General features: G+C 31.2%; 1 protein-coding gene across 1 annotated transcript; it reads left to right on the top strand.

Annotated features, from left to right (window-relative positions):
• Positions 1 to 916: 916 nt before the first annotated feature.
• rk (G-protein coupled receptor rickets) lies at positions 917 to 21,445 on the top strand. Its single transcript, XM_029307874.2, is given in 14 exon segments — positions 917 to 1,503; positions 11,169 to 11,240; positions 12,072 to 12,143; positions 12,233 to 12,301; positions 13,326 to 13,469; positions 13,548 to 13,688; positions 14,152 to 14,217; positions 14,313 to 14,456; positions 14,539 to 14,610; positions 14,693 to 14,985; positions 15,265 to 15,441; positions 15,540 to 15,734; positions 16,577 to 17,448; positions 17,450 to 21,445. Coding segments are annotated over 14 exon segments (3,096 nt in total). The 5' UTR covers positions 917 to 1,282; the 3' UTR covers positions 18,008 to 21,445.
• Positions 21,446 to 23,017: the final 1,572 nt, after the last annotated feature.

Below are 23,017 nucleotides of genomic sequence, written 5' to 3'. Positions count from 1 at the left end.
CTAATGTTGCATATACAGGTATATAAATGTAAATAAATCATTAATGAAAATACGTTGTAGTTAATTTATATATATTACAATATATAAATTATAGAATTTGGATTACATGCAATATTTCCGAAATATTAATGTCATGTTGCTACAAGTGTGCTGGAATTTTGTGCACCTATATCTCTGCAATGTCTTTATAATGTTGCATTGCAACTTGCAACATTGCAACGTTGCTGCAATATAATTGCAATAATCTGTGCTGTATGGGTATACACACACAAAATAATCTATATTAATTATAAAAAAAAAGAATAAATTCTGAAGAGAATTTGACAGTTTTGTTCAGCAGTTTTGAGGGATTAAATCCACATTTAAATGATTCAGGATTTTTCAGGATTTCTTTTTCAATATTTTATTAAGAAAAAATAAATAAGAATAAAATGATTAATAATAAAAAATTGATAATAAAAAATTATGATTTTATTTGAGAATATAATATATATAAGAGAAATCAATAAAGAGTAATTTTAAAATATATGTATTAAAAATAAAAAAATAATTTAATTATATAAAAAAAAATGAAGAGTAGAATTTAGGGATCAAATTCACATCAAATGGGTCAAGATTTTTTTATAGGATTTTCTTCCAGAGATCTTATATCGAGATAGAAAAATTAAATATATGAAAATGATGCTCCCCGCTGAATCAGCTTTCGCCGCTGCTCAAGAAGGTAGCGAATTCTATCGCAGGGAAGCGGCATCTCAGGCGCGCGCTGCAGGATCGAGTCGAGAAAGTCACTCGAGTGGTCCAGGGTGGGTGTCGGGGGGATGTTGGTGGGGGTGTGAGTGGGGATGTGCGTACGATATATATACATATATATACATGTGTATATACGGGAACCCACCACGTAGTGGAGGAGGCTCCGCGAGGCTTTGGACGACATCGGTTCAGTCGGTGAATGTACCGCGGTGCGAGTGGGTAGGGTCGCCTACCTGGAACCTGGAACGCACCGAAGAGTTCATCGCTGGAGACTCACCATCTCTCTCTTTCTCCGTATATCTCGACTGGTTCTCTCCGAAACTGCCTCTCTCCAAGTGTGTACCTCCTCGTGCTCCCGTCCACCCTCATCAAGCGGATCCTTACGGGGGTGCCGGACATGGACGAGGAGGTGATGAACGCTGACGAGGTGACCGTCCGTCCTGGGCGCGGCGAACCCCTGGGGGAGCGAGAGCTCTGTAAAAGCTGAATTAAGTATACGAAGCGCCCTTGGGAGAGATCATCATCGGCCGGCATGTGCACGCGGTCTTGCCGGAGAGGGGTCATCTCGGCTTGGATCATCAGCATCATCAGCCTCATCCTTCTCCGGTGGAGCGCTACCGCGGGGAGCGCGATAACCCCAGCGTGTAACGTCACCGCCGACGGGCGGGAGCTGTTGTGTCGCGGCGCCGATTTGTTCTCCGTCGAGCCGATCCGAAACGTTCATCTCTTACGGACCGTTAACGTCACCAAAATGTGAGTATACAACTTCGCAACTTCAAGAGAGAGCCAATCTCGGCGGCCGAGATTGGAACATCCACAGCTGATCGGGTTTGGTTGATGGTTTCTGTCAATAAGATCCTCGTACATTGTTAGACGCTCAAAAATGGATCGTCTAATTACAAATAAAGCACTTTTGCTAAAATAATAAATATATTGTATTTGTCCAAAACTTAGTTAGAAAGATACAACCTAATATACATGGCCAAAATTGGGAACGTGCAAAAAGTATGACCCGTTTCCAAAGTGGCCACAAATCTGATGGTATTTGGTATTGGATTTTATTATTCCATTGCTTATTGTTTTTCTCAATAATGAAAATATTTATTGGATTAAGTTACAAAATAAAGCGCTTTTGCTAAAAAAATAAAATATATTGTATTTGTCAAAAACTTAGTTATACATACATGGCAAAAATTGAGAACGTGCAAAAAATGATGACCCGTTTCCAAATTGGCCACAAATTTGATGGTATTCGGTATTAGATTTTATTATTCCATTGTTTATTGTTTTTCTCAATAATGAAAATATCTATGTATTGGAATAAGTACGCAAGATGTAACTGGAAAAAACGTATATAAAGCACACCATCATTTTGTGATCAATTTGGAAACGGGTCAATAATTTTGTGTCATCATTTTTTTGCACGTTCTCAATTTTTGTCATCTTATACCTTTATAACTCTAAGTCTTAAATTAAAATTCTATTAAAAAAGTAAACTCTACCTAAAATTAACTGAAGAATGTAGATTGTTTTTCTCGATGATAAAAATATCTATAGTTGCGTATATTGGGTTATAAGTATACAAAGTGTAGCTGAAAAAAACATACATGAAACATACCATCAGATTCTGTAACTAATTTGGAAACGGGTCATCATTTTTTGCATGTTCCCAATTTTACCCATCTTGATTTTTGTAACTAACAATAAATCTTAAATTAAAATTCTATTAAAGTAACTCTACCTAAAATTAACCGAAGAATATAGTTTTGTTAATATTTTAACTCCACAAACTTTAGTTTGCAAGAAAACCTTTGTGTTCAATTATTTATATCTTGAAAATTATTGGTGTCTCGCTATTTTCACCGAGAAAAATTCGTTTCAAAATTAGTCAAAGAATTTGATGCTGTCCTCCGAATATGTTTGTTCAGTTACACCCTGTATATGCATCGAAAAAATGACGCACAAATGATGCCTGAAATTTGTCCCTGTAAAATGCATTTAGAGAGGATAAACGATGAATAGACACTTGACATCGCGCGGCCTACATACGGTTCTAGCCGCGGGCTTTCCAGACCCGTATATCTATGTATCTCTTTAAAAAGTCTCAAGAATCAGTTTAATTAAAATCAAGAATATACAAGGTGTCCCAGACCTATTGCAGAACCTGTTAATGACAGATTCCCGCAAAATGTCGAGGGAGACCATTATTTTTTGCATGTTCTGAATTTTTGCCATCATATATATATATATATATATATATATATATATATATATATATCTTAAATTTTTGTAACTAAATTAAATTCTATTAAAGTAAATCTGAAATTAACTGAAGAATCTACACTGAAAAAAATATTTATTTAAAATTACATGATTATGCTAGATTTTTTCCAACCCAGCATAATCATACAATATTGCTACTTATATGAAAGATTACAGATTATATGTAACTTTATATGAAATATATTCTTAAATATTTTCAAGATTAAAAATATTTCACTGAACATGAAATTACACATAGGAAATGCTAGTAATGTACATATAAATGGTATAAAATAATGTTATAAATAAAATTGATAAATACTCATAAAATAAAGTTCTAATAAAGTAAAAATAGTAAATTTAAAATTACATATGATTTTTGCATAAAAATATTAATTTTACCTATATTATAAATGTATTTTTACATTAATATGTATTTTCACTTTAAAAGAAATCGAAAAATAAATTACAGTGATAGGCAAGTAATTTTCCAATTCTGAACAAGTAATTTTTATGTAAAAATACATGGATTTTTTTTAGTGTAGTTTTGTTAATATTTTATTTCCACAAAACACTTTTATTTCCAAAAAATCTTTTATTTTTGACTGCTTATAATTCGAAAGTTATGTATAAGATGTCCCGACATTTTCATTGAGGAAAAATCCTAGGAATTTGCCATTTAGATTTTATGGTAGGTCTGGAACCCTTATATATTTTTTCTTGATTTTTAATTATATAATAATTTTTTCCTTATATATTTTTTATATATTTTTTCTTGATTTTTTAATTATATAATAATTTTATATAAAATAATAATTTTAATATATAATATAATATTTTTTTCTTGACATTTAAATTGTATATATTACTGATAATTAAAATTATAATTAAAATATCAGGAAAAAATTATTAAAAATTGTTATTACTATTTACATATTAAAATTATTATTATTACATAGTTAAAAAAATGAGGAAAAAATATATATTCCTGATTTTAATTATACTTATACTTTTGTAAGTATTGCGTTTCGCAATAAGAAAGCCGCGGGATATATTCGCGAAAGAGAGCAGCGATTCTTCAAGCATATAATTAACTATGCACGCTATGTACCTTATTTGAGGCGTGTGTGTGTGTTCTTTTCTCCATAGATTTTTTCTCCGATTTATCGTTATTTTTATTAATTTTTTTTACCGCATTTATTCTTATACTACTTATATATAAAAGTTATCGCGGAGACGGGAACTTTCGATTGAGCGATATATGTATATATATATTCGGAGGACACCATAGTATATATATATATATATATATATATATATATATATATATATACTATAGGTGGTAAAATAAAAGAAGTGACGTACTATGCGTGATGCGCCCTACATACCAAATGAAATGACAGTCGATATTCTATGAATCGTGATTTAGGAGCGCAAAAGCAGGGGGAAACAAGCGGAATTTTTATGTCGATGCTCCGATTCTTTTTTCGCGGACAGAATCGCGCTGGCGATTTTATTTTCCGTCGCTATAAAAAAGCGCGTGTGCTACTTTTTTGCTCTTCTAATATGTACTTCGCCGATAAACTCGCGCGAAAACCAGCAAATCGATCTAATTCGCCCTCCTATGCTTTTTCTCTCTCTGGACAAACAATATCCCGGTTTTTTTGCAAGTCGGCTATTTTTAGTCGCTTTTTGGAAAAAAATATATAAATAGACGTAACACATTATCGTTCTTGCGTCACTTCGTCTCAATCTTTCTTTCTTGTATTTTTTTTATTTTTATAAAATTATTTATTTGTTATTTAATCTATATAGAATAATTATATAGATTAAATTTAAGAGTACAAATATATGAATCGTATTGCTTTAAAAAACAATATTAAAAAATAAAATATTATATTTTTTATATATTTTATATATTTTTTAAAAATATTTGTGTTACCTAAAACCTAAAATTATATTTTGTAAAAAAAGAAAAAAAAGAGAAACAAGATGAAATGATTAAAAAAATATACTAAAGATATAAATTTCGCGTCACTTCGTCTCAATTTTTCTTTTTCTTGTATTTTTTTTCTATTTATATAAAATTATATATTTATGTCTACTTAATACTTAGAATTATATCGATTGAACTTGAGAGTACAAATATGATTTGTATTGTTCTTTAAAAAACAATATTAAAAAATATAATATTATATTTTTTATATTTTTCAAAAATATTTGTGTTACCTAAAACCTAAAATTTAAAAAAATGGAAAAAACACATGATGGAAAATGATTAAAAAATATATAATAAAAATAAAAAATATAATATAAAATATAAAATATTAAAAAAAATTGTTTTACTTGTATGAATTTAAGCGATACGATCTATTTGTTCCCTTAAATTTAATCAATTTTCGAGAAACGACGAGGGGTATCAAGAATTTTCTTCCGGATCGTTTATACTTGAATTGAATATATATAAATAATTCATCATTGTGATATATCGATGATAATTTATTGATAGATTCCTTTATATATGTATAACGTATAGGTTTGTATAACTTGATGTTCTTTCGTTAATATTATTAAGAATACGGAAGGTGCGCCTCTCATCATGCTTTTTCATCATTCTTCTCACGTTTCGGCGCGTGATGTCTATTGTGAAAGTAATTTCATTCCCGAAGTTGATTCACTTTATCCGTGAAACGATATATAAAGGCGACTGGAATTGCGTCGGAATTGTTCTTGTATGTCCGTCCTTTTTTGGTACATTTTGTATTATACTAGTTTACTAAAAAAATATTTTTTTCATTATTTTAAACCAAAAGTGTTTCTTATAAATTTATGAAAGCTGAAGACGATGTAGCAAGCCAATTTTCACCATCACGTCAGGTTTTCGAAATAATTGAGGTTTAATATGCAAAAAATGGCTTTTTTGCGATATTTTAAATTTCTTTTATGAAAATGATTAATGTTATCTGGAAATTCTGATCAGATATGTCATGTTTATTCCTTATAAAATGTATTTTTTTATTTCGATATCTTAATTTATAGCCATGTTAGGAAGGATTTAATTACAGAGTTTTGTGCAGATATATTCCGACCAGATGATGAAGTCATATAATATATAATTATACTCATAATTTGTATATTATATTATATTGATATACATACACATAATGTAACTTATCGTAATAAATTCTACTAAATGTATATTTATATATAGAGTGTCTCATTTTAATTATTTATCTTAAATTTTTCGAAAAATGCATTTTTGAAAAAATTGTCCAGGCAAAATACAAAAATTGTATGATCTAAAAGGGGACGAATAATAGTAAAATCAATTTTGGAAAAAATAATTTTTCTTAAAATACCTTTTTTCCTCACAAACATTTCCGTATAAAAAGTGTAGTTTTCCACCTTTAATCTTTTATAACATAGCTAAAAAGATATTGAAATAAAAAAAGCATTTCATAGGGAATGAACAATACATTCATGATATTTGATCAGACTTCTCAGATAACGTTAACCTTTTTTACATAAAAATCTCAAATATCGTAAAAAAGCCACTTTTTATACATTCTTCAAATCTTAATTATTTTGAAAATTTAACGAAATTTTCCAGCTAGCAAGTATATATCATTTTGACGTCATTTTGACGTTTAATGGCGTCAGTTTGCTACTGTGGCTAGATTTGCGGTATCGTTTTTAGCACTCAAAAATCTATAAAAAAAACACTTCATCTTGTTCAAAATAATTTTTGTTTGTAGATTTCTAGTGTTATTGAAAGTTTTGCAAAATGTGCCGTATATATAACTTCTTCTTTTCTGGAAGATATTTTTTTACGGCGATACTTTAATATTTTAAAATAATGAGCAAGCCAGGTAGCAAGCGTCATTTTGACGTCATTAGACGGCAAATGACGTCATTAGCTGGCAAAATGACGTCATTTTGACGTAGATAAATTCATAAAACGTACTCAAATTATATAAAAGCGTCGGGGAGTACAAAAGACTGGCAAATTCAAGGTGTCCTTGAACATGAAGCGTTGAAAGTTTTCAAAGGCCTGTAAGTCCGTAAGGGGAAATCACGGTTCCCGTAAGCGTAATTAGAATCCAATGTTCGTACGCGCCGAGAAAGTTCCATTGAAACTTAAAAAAAATATATAATAAAAGAAGAGCGCGCGAAAGTAACGTAAGACGCTCCGCGATCTCTGACCATGTTTTTTCTATTTTAAGATGAATGAATGAGAGGAAAAATACTGTGAGCTCAATTCACAGACAGACAAGGATTGCATCATTTTTTCTCTTTCTCCCTTTTTTTGTCAAAATTTGTGTTGAATGTTCAACAATGTTTTTGAAAATATATGCACGTAAAAAATATTAAATATCTCAAATTTAAAAAAAAATGACAAATTTATTATTGTAAATATATAAAGTATAAATAAGAAAGAATATAATACATAATATACAGGGTATTTACCTAACAATAAGTATATAAAAAATTAAATGAAATATTCCTTGGCTTATTTTAGGATGAAAAAGTCTTATAAACATATGTCCTGCTTTATTTTCAAAATATAGGGTGTCAAAGTTATGAAAAAAATAAGAAAAATATAGGGGTTGAATAGACACATCTCAAACTTCGAAGCTTCGAAATACTAAATAGAATAAGCAAGTGATTTAGTGATACGATTATTATCAGTTTTCAATTTACAGTTTTTGCATCAGTTTTTATAGTTTTTAATTTTTATCTTAACTCAAAAATGGTTTATTGTTTAAAAAAAAAAGAAAAAATATAAGAAGTTTTTTGTGCAGATTTAGTTCAGGGTTAAAAAAAATTGTTAAACTTTAAAAAACAATAATTTGAATAAAACATCTTTAAACATTTGGCAGATTTTTAAAATTTTCTTATTATTTTTCTCACAACTTTAACACCCTGTATCTTTTAGAGAGAACATTTGTTTATATAGGATTTGTTTTTTCTAAAATAAGCCAAGGCAGATTCTCTTCTATTTTTTGTACTTTCTTAGGAAACACTATATTTTATATATAATATATATTACACAAAAATTCCAATTTTAAAAATTTTTTAAGATATTAGAATTTTTTTTCTTGATCCTTAAAATTTCGAAATAAAAGTGTCTATTAATATTTTATTTAAATATTCTTATTTGATTAATTGGAATATAAAATACCAAAAGTATGACTTTAAAAAAAATTTCAAAAATGGTCATAAAAAATTGAAAATATTTGAACTTCCTTTTCGGCTCAAAAAATTTTGTTTTCAAGTCTATAAAATAAATTTAAAAAAAAAATCAGAGGTTTTATTGAGGGAAAAAAATAACTACTATTAATTTTTTTTTATTTTGTAAATATTATTTTGAAAAATACATTTAAAAAAACACGAAAATGAATTTTTTAATGACAATATTTTAATTTTTTTAATTACAGGTATGTGGAATATTTTTAGATCAAATTTAAAAAAAATTATAACTCGGAAATTGATAGAGATAAAAATCTAAGAACATTCATAAAAGTTATTTTCAATATATATATATGTGTACTAAAACATGAAAAAAATGAAACAAATTAAAAATGGTCGGGACAAAAAATGATTGATTGGTATAAAATATGCTCCAACATGTAATATATATTATATACAATATATTTATTGCATATAATATATATTATATAATATAATTTATATATATACATATATATCACACAATAGTGTCACGTAAGTCCGTTAATGGCGATTGCGTGCTAGCGAGGTTGTTGTGTCGGCCAAATAACTCACTCGTTAGCCATTTGCAATAACAATCTTACATAAATCCATGACAGATTTCCCTTATTTCGCTTATATTAAACGATAAAAACCATCCGTTCTTGTTAGGCACGAATTCTCCTTCAATTTCCTTTCAATAGTAATTACTCATCTCTCGTTGTTATTACAGTTGAATAACATTTCGCGTTACCCAACAAAGCTTTTCCTCCCTTCTCTCTCATTACTATATAGAACCCTCCCTTTGCGCCCTCCCGCCTCCCTTTTGCTAAACGAATAAGTAGACATCGATCCATCCCGAGTCGGAGGAAGGTCGAAGGACCCATAAAAATCCACGCTAGAGAAAATCCAGCCCCTCCGGTCCTTTCTTCTCTCGACTCGCGACACGAGCGTGTAAAAGCGATTCGCTAGTTTTCCTCAACAGTGTCCCCACTTTTTTTTTATCGCCCACGTTATGCCCGTAAAAGCTCTCTGGGATTCTTAACCGATGTTTCACGTTAATCTCTACGTGTCGCTCGTTTCGATATATATATATATATATATATATATATATATATGTGTATATATATCGCTCGAAGCGTGATTACTTCATTTCATCACTTCGATTATTCGATAAGTATATACTCTGACTTAGGACCGGTTTTTCAATAATAGTTTAAACTTAGATCGAGGTTCTAAGATTTATCAAAATTTTTGCATAATAAATTTTTGCGTGAAAAATAAATTAATAAAAAAAATTAATAAGAAAGTTAATTAATAACAAAAATAAAAATTAATAAAAAAAATAATTAATAAAAGAATAAAAAATTAAAAAATAAAAATTAATAAAAAAATAAAAATTAATCAAATAAATTAATAAATTAATAAAATAAAAATATACTTTAGGCGTGCGATACACTTTAAAGGGACCCATCCCAATGACATAAGCTGAACTTTTACTTGAACCGCAGACAAGATTGCTAGAAAGAAAGAGGGAGAGTCCTTGTTACAGAAAGAACTTCGTCCATTTTTATAGGTCCTCTGGGATCAGGGATGAGACATGTACCAAATTGTAAGCTATTATGAGAGGATTGAAAATTTATAGGTGCCAATGTCTAAAACATTCATCGATCAATGTTGGTGTACCATTTTGTTATTTATGCTTATAAAATGCTTTCACGTTTGCATTAAATTGATGATTTTTTTTATAGTTGAACCTGGCTGTCAGAATTTTCATTTTTTTTATTCATCCTTTCCTAAAGATTTCTTTCTGCATCCAAGATATCTTTTCGTGGAATTTATCTTGGACAGTTCTAACATGATGAGCGATTAAACGAATAAATGGCGGAGATTTGAAGATCCAAAACTATTTTTTTTAATACTAAATACTACCATTATTATATCTACAAAATTATGTCTAATGACTGAGTCCAAAATGGGCGAACATCTTTGATAAAGTCTCTATATTAAGAGTGCGGAAGAGCAAGAATTATATTAAGAGATCATCGAGTCTATGTTTTCGTAAGCGAGCACAATCAGCCTCGTATATGCAATGATTTCTCTCACTTGTAAGAGAATCTTTCGTAAAAGAATTTTATTTTTAGAAGACATCGCCCCGCGTAAGAGATGATCCTTCGCCAGTAAAACATCATTTTTGCGCGCCTGTTTCGCTCTCCGCAAATCTCGCACATATACATTTATTTTAATTGATATATAGCCGAATATTTCATCTGAAACTATAATGGCTGCAACGAGAAAATATTAGAGGGTGGTTCTAAAAAAAAGAACTGACCTAGATTGACCTTTAAACAACCTTGAAAAATGAACTTAGTTAAAAATTAAAATTATCAATTTTTTTCCTAAACATTATTTTAGGAAAAAATATTCGAGTCGTTTTAGTCTAGTAAAAAAACTATATTGACCTTCAAATGACCTTGAAAAAAGAACTTAATTAAAATTCAAGATTATCGATTTTTTCCTAAAAAATTTGTTAGAATATTTTTTGAATTTTAACAAAATTCATTTTTTCAAGGTTATTTGGTCAATCTAGTTTGTTTTTTTATGGAACACCCTAATATTTTTTTCGTTGTAGTCATTAATTCTTGTTGAAACTTTTTAACTTTTTGTGTGACATATACATATACCATATATTTTCTCATTACATAGTTTCAGAGATATTCGACTATATTAATTAATTGAAATAAAATATATTCCTATATAAAAAGAAAAAATTACGCGAATGTATTTTCTCTAGTGTTCAAACACCAGATATATATGTTGTCGGGAACATATGATGAGGGATATTCGATTCTCATGTGTTATAGTTATAGCTTTAGCTGCGAAAGCTTCTTATACTACCTTGTAAAGTGCGATGTCTAGAATTACTTTCTTATATATATCTGTTTCAGTGATTTAACCAACAATAATATAACGGACATTCCAATAGGTGCTTTCCATCAATTTCTCAACCTCGAAATTTTGTAAGTATATGTGCATTTATTGTATACATATGCATAAATAAGTCTTTCTTTTTAATCCATAAAAAATTTTTTAAATTAAAATAAACATTAAATTTTCGCGAAAAAATCCAAAATTATAATCATATACATATAAATATATATCATAATTGCGTACATAAAATTATGTCCGTATATTTTTTCTTTCTATTATATAATCTCTATTTGTAAATACTGAAAAAAATAATGAAAAGATTAATTAAAAAATAATTTAAAAAAAATATTTTTTGCATTTTTTTTAAGAAAATTGAAATTTGAAGAAATGAGAAATAAAAGTTATTTACATATAATCAATATAAAAATATATAAAATTATACGTATATGTAATAATATATATATAAAAAATATTGTATAATCTAATCGCGTAATTCTATATTTTCGAAAAAAGATAATAAATTATTTTTTAAATTATTTTTCTACTATATATTTCTTGCGTAAAGAAATCTTGCGATAGAAAAGAATATGTATATGGATTTCTATTATATAACTATATATACATATATAAATGTATGTATATATATGTATATATATATGTTGTGATTTTGATTACTGAAAGTTTTGACTACTGAAAATACGTTTGTTGTAATCAAAATCACAACATGGCATATAATTCACTAAATTTTGTTGGTCATGTGGATATCATAAATAGCGTTTACAATATTAACAACGAGTTCACATAACATATAGATTTCAAAATAAATGTAATGACAACTTCGCCCCGGCCTCTCCTACATACGAGTACATAAGAATTTTTTCTTTCTCGGAATATTCACATGTACCACACTTTACTTTTAGATTTCTTCGACGTAATCACTTGCAAACCATTCACAACGACGCGTTTATAAATTTGGGGAGCCTTTGTGTACTGTAAGTATTTAAAAAAATATATACAAAATTGTCTATCTTCATGCACTGTGTTCTGTATAAAATTTCTCCGTGTCTTATCTCTTCCTCAGAGAACTTGATGAGAATTATTTGACTAATATACCGGTTGCTGTTGTAAATCTACCTGGCCTCAAAGATTTGTAAGTATCTCTGCGTTGTCCAGAAGAAATTTTAATTACTTAACGCACGGATTTTATTTGCGACAAAATGGCAAATAATTATATTTTTCGTGATAATGTAAAATAAAGCACTGCCCGAATTAATTTGGGGGAAGAATGTTATTTCCGGGATCGATAGGTATCTTTGATAGATTTTTAATCGAGAAAAAAATTTCACAAAACTATGCGCTACAATCAAGTAATTTTTTATATTGGTGTTCCAATATTTTAATTCTTTTTTAAAAAATTGAAAAAACTCTGCAAACAATTTTTACGGAAATTGGATTTCGGTGGAATTGGCTAGTTTTTTTCACATTTGGAATTGTAGTTTATGATCTGCTGAACAAAAGATGAAATATAGCCTCAAAGCTAAATGATGGACAGTTACTGAGCTATATAGCCAGTCAAACAATCTGATTTTATCAGGATAGAATTTCATCCACTATTTCATATAGATTCAAAAACCCCACACTAATTCTATAAAATTGAATCTCGACAAGATCAGCTGGTTCTTTCGTACATTATTTTAACTTATGATCTGCCAAATAAAAACTGTAAGGTAGATTCAAAACTAAATAATAATAGATAGTTATTACTAATTTGCAGCTAATCAAACATTGGCTGCAACTATCCATTATTTATAGCTTTGAAGCTATTACATCTTTTATTCAAGAAGTCACAAACTACAAAACATGCGAAAAAAACCAACCAATTTCACCAGTTTCCATAAAATATTATACATAGAGTCCTTAAAAAAATTTTTTAAAAGTTGAAAGGTCACTTTTATGATTTTTCATCAAATTTTTTAATATAAACAATCTAATATTAATTTAATCTGAAATAGGTTTGAGTTAGATTTTTTTGGGGTTGGGACACAATTTATTGTTAGGTTTGCGCGTTAAGAGGTTATAATCTTCTACAATTGCCTCGTTAAAATTGAGATACATTTTTGTCTATTTACTTATTTTTGAGTGTGACCTAAGCTTTCATAATTTTTTTTATGCAGATCTATATCGAACAATAGAATAGAACAACTCGCAGGAGATGCGTTGCGCCATGCTGATGATTTGGTGTCGCTCGATTTGCGCGGAAATCCCATTAAGGAGATACACGAGGAGACTTTCCAAAATCTTGGTAAACTTCGTAAATTGTAAGTAATTTACACGCATTTCTCTTATCCGTGTTTATCCGCAAAATTGCACGCGACAATTGCTTTTATTAATTATAGGATAATATCGAATGCAAAGGAGTTACGGTTTTTTCCTAATCTGAATGGAGCGACATCATTGGAGATATTGAGATTAGATCGTTCCCAGCTGAAGAAAGTACCTTCTGATCTTTGCCGACAATGTCCGAAACTCAAAAGTCTGTAAGTTTGAAGAGTTACAGAATTTTGTAATAAATCATCAAGTGTTAAAGTCTGCTCTTTTTAACTAAACTGTTGCACTAGTTCAGAGTTTATCTCTTTTCTTCCTATATGGTGTAAAAGATGAACTCTGAACTAGAATAGCCAGTTTAGCTAAAAAGAACAAACCTAAAGATTTGTAAACCACAATATTCATCTTGACTAAAGAGCCAAACGCGATGTTATTGCGACAAATTTAGATAAGAAAATTGGAAACTAAGGAATTTGAATCCTATGGTTGGGATCTCAAAAATTCTCCTTGTTCCTTCTCTTAACATCCCCTGTAAAGAAATAGACGAGAAAAATATTGGTCCGAAAGTCGGCTGAATCGGGAATCGAACCCGAGACCTTCCGCTTGCCGGGCGACTGCTCTTCCAACTAAAGATTTGTGTTTTTTAAATACATTTTACATCATCTCTGATTTTAGTAACATGAAATCCAATCATTTGACGGAGATACCAAATTTACGAGACTGCAATGAACTCCGCGTTTTGTAAGTATGTAATATATAATACATACGTATACATAAATTATCGAACGTATGAAAAAAGGCACACTATAAACGATGTAAATTTTTTCTTCTTTTAGAGATTTAGCTAGTAATATGATTTCCACGTTACCTGACGACGCCTTTAAAGGTCTAAATATGTTGCACGATTTACTTTTGTCCCATAATAATCTGCAAAATATCTCCAGCGACGCGTTCACCGGATTACCTAGACTTCAGGTTCTGTAAGTGCGACATATATTTGACTTTAATTACTTTGATTCGATTAATCTTTATTTATTTCTACAGTTAATTATTATTTTTTAGAGATTTAGAGAGCAATTACATCGAATATATACATCCCGACGCATTTAGAGAAACAAAACGTTTACAGGACCTGTAAGTATGGTTGTGCAAACTCAACCATTTTGCAACCTCCCTACTTCTAATAATTTCATTAAATCAGTTTGTTTATTCGTAGAAATTTGGGAAACAATATTTTTCCTACACTGCCAATAAGGGGTCTCGCGGGACTGTTACATCTCAAGACGTTCAACAATCCTGCCCTGCGTGAATTTCCGTCACCCGAAAGATTCCCACGTGTACAAACAATGTTGCTGTCATACGCTTATCACTGCTGCTCGTTCCTATCGATCGAAGAAGTGGAGGAGTCTGCCACGAGGTCGCCGGTACGGGAATCGATTTTGTTTCCCACCGACGATTTTGATAGCAGTTTATGGAACTCCACCTTTAGCGATATTTGGCCACAATTGGGTAAGTGATTTTTTCTCTCTCTTGTTTTATTTTTTTTATATATTTTTCTCTTTACTCTTTACATTCTACATTTTGCATCCTACATTTTCAACATATATATGCATCGTACTTTTTTTTAACACTTAACTGCTGCAAAGCATCTCGGTTGTTTAAAAAGCATTTACACATTTATTATTCGATGGACGGGATGAAGAGCAAAGTATCTTCTCGCAACATCGCAATCATGTCGCATCATCGTCTTCGATCTTTGCGGCACTGAAGTGTGATAACATTTTTTAGATAACTTGACCGACAAATTTGGATCGCAGATAAATGAACTTTGGGCTAACTTTGGTTCAGATTTTACCTATCCCGGAAACCTGCCTTCCTACGTAGAGGATTATTTCGAGGATCTAGACTCACGAACGACAACTCGGACACTCGTACCCTCTCGCATCCAATGTTTGCCGCAACCCGGTATGTTATTACAAGTGGCCTAGAAATGCTACGAACTGGTGGCGATGTTCGACATGTTTTATGTATTCTTGATTAATTTGCATACGAACTATTTTCAGGTCCTTTCCTACCATGCCAAGACTTGTTCGATTGGTGGACTTTACGGTGCGGCGTTTGGATAGTCTTCCTGCTCGCCATGCTCGGTAATGGCACCGTAGTGTTTGTCTTGATATTTTCGAGAAGCAAAATGGATGTGCCGCGATTTTTAGTCTGCAACTTGGCTGCTGCCGACTTCTTCATGGGTGTCTATCTAGGTGATTCTCTCGTTTATCTCTTTCATATATATCGACTCAACATGTTATTCTTATACATGTATATAGATCTACACTTTACATATTTGCTATATACTAAACAAAGGTATACGAAATTCATTATCAGGTGCAGGGCAACATATTAAATCGAAAAACTCTGATTGTGAGCCATTTTTAAATCTAATTGTGAGCTTTATTTTTGACGCTATATATTGTTAAAGTTTGCCAATTAGCGTGTGGCTAAGCCTTAATAGGCCACGCCTACTAAGGCGATGCCTACGCTGTTTTCCGTTTTCTAATTGGCAAACTTTAATAATTTATAGCATCAAAAATAAAGCTCAAATTAAAAAATGGCTCAGGACTTTTCGATTTAGTTTGTCGTTTTGCACCGATTTCGTATACTTTGTTTAGTTACACCCTGTATATATTTAGAGAGTTATTCAAAATGATTTATTTGATTTTAAACGACTATATTTTGAAGTTTATAAATATACATAGATTAGTGCTTATAGGTGTCCAAGTTTTGTTTTTTACCTTTTAAGTGCTCAAAGTGACTTCTCTTACGTAGTTACATATATCACTAATCATTATGTATTTGTAAACTTCAAAAGTGTAATCATTTAAAATGGATAGCGTCCAATTGGACATATTGATTAATTGAACACAGAACTTTCTAATTAATCAATCATGCTAATTATCCTCAGTAATCGGTCAAAATATAAGTGATTGTGTCCAATAGCGCACTGTATTCATTTGAGTTTATTCGAAATCGGATGAATCATTTTGAATAACCCTGTATTATACTAGCGAAATACGTTATTTCGATGAACGAAATTTTTCTTCAGGTTTATTGGCCGTCGTCGATGCATCAACGTTGGGGGAATTTCGAATGTACGCGATACCATGGCAAATGTCACCCGGATGTCAACTGGCTGGTTTTCTAGGTGTCCTCAGCTCCGAATTGAGCGTCTACACCCTCGCTGTGATCACTTTGGAAAGAAACTACGCAATAACGCATGCGATGCACTTGAACAAGCGGCTCTCGCTGAAGCACGCGGGTTACATTATGACGATAGGCTGGTGCTTTGCTCTGTTAATGGCTAGTCTACCGCTATTAGGAGTTTCGGATTACAGAAAATTCGCCATCTGTTTGCCATTCGAAACCAACGGCAGCGCGGCGCTCGCGTACGTGGTATTTCTCATGCTCATCAACGGAGTTGCCTTTCTGATACTGATGGGCTGCTACCTGAAGATGTACTGCGCGATACGCGGCTCTCAGGCGTGGAACTCGAACGACTCTCGTATAGCGAAGAGAATGGCTCTGCTCGTTTTCACCGATTTTCTCTGCTGGTCGCCAATAGCCTTCTTCTCCCTCACAGCGACCTTCGGATTGCAATTAGTGTCCCTGGAGCAGGCGAAGGTCTTCGCGGTGTTCATCTTACCGCTCAACTCCTGCTGCAATCCCTTCCTATACGCGATTCTTACAAAGCAGTTTAAGAAGGACTGCGTGTTGATATGCAAGGCGATCGAGGAGTCTCGAGTGACCCGAGGTATCGGCAGGTGCCGGCACAGTTCCAATTTCAGCAATCGGCAAACACCGGCGAACACCAACAGCCTGGTCGATCGGTCGTCGCGGGAGAACCAGGGCCCGCTCCAAGCCGCTCCGTCGTGCGTCTGCGCGAATTCCCGACTACTGGAAACTGGAAGCCGTTGCTCAGTCCTACCGCTGGTGGAGCGCCGGCTCGATCTTCTGGCCATGCGCGCGCGACTCCAGGCACGCGCGTCACGCGCGCAGCGATCAGTATGCTTACCAGATCGCCCAGATCCAGCAGAAGCAGCACAAGCGCGCGTCCTCGGTATCATCCAGCGAGAACTTCTCCTCGTCCAGGTCGGACTCCTGGCGGCAGACACATCACTGCGGCATTCCGCTCCGGCTGCTGGACCCGAAACGCAGAGCCTCCTCCTGGCTGATCACCAGGAAGCCGTCGCAGGACTCAAACCTGAGTTCGTCCCGGAATGACTCCTCGGGCTCCGCAACCACTGCCAGCACCAGTACCTGGCGCATCTCGAGATCCAGTGCCTCTTTAGAGATTAGCGCGCGTAGCAATACGCCGAGGCCGGTTAGACCGAAGCCACGACTGACACGTCAACTCGCCATTCAGGAACCCGAACCCCCGGGGTCCCCTGGTAGACTGGCCGTTAGATTATTGGCCACGATACCTTCCGCAGCTGAGACCAGCGATCAGCAAGACGATGAGAATGTACCGACAAATTGAACATTTCTATTCCCGGTTCTATTTTTATGTATTATACACAATACATGATGCGCGCGCGATATTTTTTAATAAGTGTGTCATTCTCATCAGACGAATTCTTTAACACAAAGTTCAGTATTAACGATCTTCGCTGGTATACCTGTGTAGTTTGTAGCTATATGTACGTATATATTTATATTTATGGCATTTTATATACATCTTTAGAATTGTTGCTTAAGCGAAGTAGAGTGCGCAAAATGTGAGCATAATAGAGATTTCATAAACGGTGTAATATATAAGATGTCTCATTTTAAATGATGACCTCAAATATCTTTTAAGTGAAGCATTTTGGGGAAAAATATTTCAAACTAAAGTGATAGAGTTCAAAGAGAACTAGTGGATGATTTTATTGGATTTTGGATCGGGAGTTTATTTTGGGTCCAGTAGAGCCCAAAATACTTTTTTAAAATTAGAACCCTTATTTTTTAGTGCAGATTTGGATTCTATGCCTCAAAATAAAAAAAAATTGTTCTTTTTTGTTAAATTCTGTCATCCAATAAGGCTCAAAACATTGTTTAAAGTTATTATTATGTAATTCATTACAAAACTTTTTTTGCATACAGTCTTAAAAATGTTGAGTTCAAAGCAGGCCAGTAGATGATCTTATTAGATTTTGGATCAGGAGTTCATTTTGGATTCAGTAGAGCCCAAAATAATTTTTGTAAATTAAAACCCCTATGTTTTAATGTATATATTTGGATTTTATGCCTCAAAATAAAACAATTTTGTTCTTTTTTTGTTAAACTCTCCAATAGGCCCAAAACATTGTTTAAAGTTATTATATTATATATGTAATTCATTGCAACATGTCGATTTTTGGCATATAGTCTTAAAAATGTTGAGTTCAAGAAAAAATTGTTTTTGAGGTTTGAAAATGACAATCTGATGGTTAAATTGAATATTGGGTCCATGTCCCAAGTTAAGGCCTAATAATACTCAATAATACTCAATAAGACCCAGACCAATTTTTTTAGATGAAATCCACCAATTCTTATCGCTCTGATCCAGATTTTACAGATATTCAATTCAAACAGTTTTTGAAAGATTGGTTAAATTTTGGGTCTGATTAAGCAGCTATAAACTTTTGATTGAAACATTTTTCTATAAAATGCTTTATTTAAAAGATATTTGAGGTTGTCACTTCAAATGGGACACCCTGTTTATATTATAATAAGTGATTTTTCGAACCGATTTTTTTTTCGTTTTTTGATTGATGTTAGGTGATTCGTATCTGAATTTTAATAAGAGACGAATTTTTAAAAAAATTTTTTGCTTATAAAATCAACTCGTCAAAAGTTACTTGGGAATATGTCCTTGACAACGCATGTCAAGATCATTGACTTTTGAACGGACTAGGCTTGTCTGAATATTTATTCTTTTTTTTTTTTTTAACAGAATTTAAAAAAAAAAATACGCTCATACGTCTAAAGAAATAATCAATAAATGCAATTGTTCTTGCAATGAAATGTAAATCAGATTGAGACTATAAAGTCAAACATATGGCACTGATCTGCCATTTCTGTTGAATTAATAATTGAATTATAGACGTTTTAACAAATATAAAAATGTAGTCCATCCGTCCGTCCGTATATGTATATATTAATTATATATATATATATATATATATATATATATATATATGTGTTATGTTTTTATGTTACATAAGACTGACTATGGGTTCTTCAACTCTGTACCATTTGTACAATCATTGTTGATCAAAGAGCCTCCAACTACTAGTCTCAGTAGACAGTAGTCATTCGATAGTTGTTACATCGAACTATATACATAATGATTTTAATTTATATAGCAAATAAATCTACATAATAATATATCTAATAACGGTTCTTTAATATAGCATAATACATCCGAAAGATATCAGAGGATGTCCAGAGGACATTTGAACATCCTCAGGATGTTCTCTGAACGTCTTCGAGATATGTGCTGTTAGGGATTTTACCGTTCTATAAGTATTATATAAGATTTTGAGCCAAATCACACACAGTTTACCTCTTGCGCGATGTTTAAATAATCTTGATAATGGCATGATAATAATGCTTATATTTATTGGAAGATTATATATTTTACTGTACGGACGGAGAGTCATCGTATCTGTGCCGCTATCAAATGTAAACATTGCGTAGAGGCAGTTTTATTTAATAAATTTCGTATATATATATATATATATATATATATACAGAACTGTTTTTTAAAGAATGCATGTGAATATACGGGGTGTTCCATAGGAAATTGTTGAAACTAATCAGCTGTCATTTTTAATACCCTAGATAACACAAGCGCACGCTTCGCGCGCGCTAAACAAACTTTTTCTTCGCGAGGGTACATAATTTTAATTTGCTGAATTTCAATTATGTACATAACTTTAATTCTCGAGTTTCTATTATATACATAATTTTAATTCATTAAAATTTGGGAATTCAAATTATGTACATAATAGAACACATCATTTTTACATTACGAGGAGCTCGAATGCTACGCACCTACCCTAACTACGAATATATATCGCAACGCGCCAGCATTCAATCAGCATCGCAGAAAAAGAGGCTTCAACGCTTCGATATATTCGAGTAATCGACTTAACATACACTTTTTAAAGAAAGGATGTAGTTATTGAGAAAACAAAAATTGTGTTGGAAAGAGGAAAGTTGCAGTTTTTAATGGATATAAATAAAATATTTGTATACCAGTTTATTTTATCGATAAAAAGTAATGAAAAAAGTACTATATTTTTTAATGGATATAAATAAAATGTGATTTTATGTGATTATTAGCACTTTTTTAATTACTTTTTATCAATCCCTTATAGAATCCTTATAGAAATTTATCACTAGTAACGCCAATTTATCACTCATTTCGAGTACTTAATCACTTAATTTCGAGTACTTAAATTACTGTATATTAGTATTTTAAGTACTCGAAATAAGTGATTAATTGGCGTTACTAGTGATAAATTTCTACAAGGGAAATTTATTACTAGTAACACCAATTAATCACTTATTTCGAGTACTTAAAATACTGATATACGCAGTGATTTAAATACTCGAAATAAGTGATAAATTGACGTTACTATAGTGATAAATTTCTATAAGAGATAAAATAAACTAATATACAAACATTTTATTTACATCTATTAAAAACTGCTGACTTCTTTTTCCAACACAATTTTTTCTTAATAACTGTATGCATTAAAAAATGACAACTGATTATAGTTTTAGCAATTTTTTATGGGACACTCTGTATATTCACTTCGAAATTATTAGTGACATCGACAAATATTTGACAAAAATTGTATAGTTTCAAAAATTGTGTAATTTGATGTCAATATTTCCTTCAAATAATCTTAAATACGAAATTTTATATTTAAATTAATTCTCATAAAAGATATAAATATGCTAATATATTAGTGTGAAGAGATTGTACGAAAAATAAATAAATTATTTATCGAGTGTAAAAATATAATGTATTGACAATAGGTGATCTTTACTTTAAATATTTAATTAAATAATAAATTAATAAATTTTCCTTGAAACGGTTGAACAATTTCATATACCTTGATCAATAGTTTCAGAAATATAGAGAAGAAATCGATATTAATTACCCTCATCAGCATGTGCATTTGCATCAAGCATTGATCGAATGACGATCGATGATTTTATTCATCAACTTCGATTCTGTTATGATAAGCTTATTGTTAGAATAAAATATCTTGAACCTGATATTTTTGTCTTTTGATAAGATATATTTTGTTAACAGAACTCTTATAGAAATTTATCACTAGTAACACCAATTTATTACTTATTTCGAGTACTTAATCACTTATTTCGAGCACTTAAATTACTGTATATCAGTATTTTAAATACTCGAAATAAGTGATTAATTGGCGTTACTAGTGATAAATTTCTACAAGGGAAGACAAATTAATTGGTGTATAATTCATATTCTTAAAGTAATTAATTTTTTATTAATCTTTTTATTATAAAAAAATTATTCCATTTTTTATAAATAAATATTGTATAAATTTATAATTTCTTTTGCAAATAATTGGGAAATTTATTATTGAATTGAACAAGTAATATTTTTCAACATATGTGATCTTATTATAATAGACATACATTATCAATCTATTTTTGTTTAGTACATTATTCATTGACGATAAGTATCAAGATTTTATCTGTAAGACACCCTCATAATATTATCATTCGTTTGAATCGCAATAAAGTTTCCGATTCATTTGCAAAATAATTTATGAATTTATACAATATTTATTGAAAAATGGATTTATGAAAAATGGAATAATTTTTTTATAATAAAAAGATTAATAAAAAATTAATTACTTTAAGAATAAGAGCGTAATATTTTTCAAAAGATCTTATTACGAATAATAGAATCAATATAGTAAAAGAGGCCAGTATAACGAGCATTAAATAGAATGTTAGAATCAGAGGGTGGAGTTCCGAATAGGTGAATTCTCCGATTTTTTTGAAACTACACTATTTTTTATATTTTTGAATGCTGATTACGAATATAATAATGAAAATTTGCGACAAGGTCATTTTCAAAGTCAAAACTCAAAAAAACTGAAAAAATATAACTTTTTAGACCTTAATTCAATAAATATTAATGTAACAAAAAAATGTTTCAAATAAAAGTTGCAGTTCTTATTCAATTCAATTCAAGTTTATTCCGGACTCCTTGTAAGTTGCGGTTTTCAAGGGGACCGCCAAACCCCTTAACATCCTCCTTCTCCCGTTACAGTATGATACAATATGTTACATATGTGGCGCTTTTTTCTGATAGGAGCGTTCCCGAACCTTTACAATCCTCCTCTGACTACTCATTACAATCCATATCCCTTCTTCCTGGCGCTTTTTTCTGATAGGAGCGTTCCCAAACTTCTATGATCCCTTTTATTCCATTCGCACCTACTCTCCCCTTTCCTCCTTCATTCCATTT

This window comes from Nylanderia fulva, unplaced genomic scaffold (assembly GCF_048542155.1).
Source record: "Nylanderia fulva isolate GAGA-0341 unplaced genomic scaffold, ASM4854215v1 Scaffold105, whole genome shotgun sequence".
NCBI classification, from domain to species: domain Eukaryota; kingdom Metazoa; phylum Arthropoda; class Insecta; order Hymenoptera; family Formicidae; genus Nylanderia; species Nylanderia fulva.
This window is presented reverse-complemented; position numbering and strand designations above follow the sequence as displayed.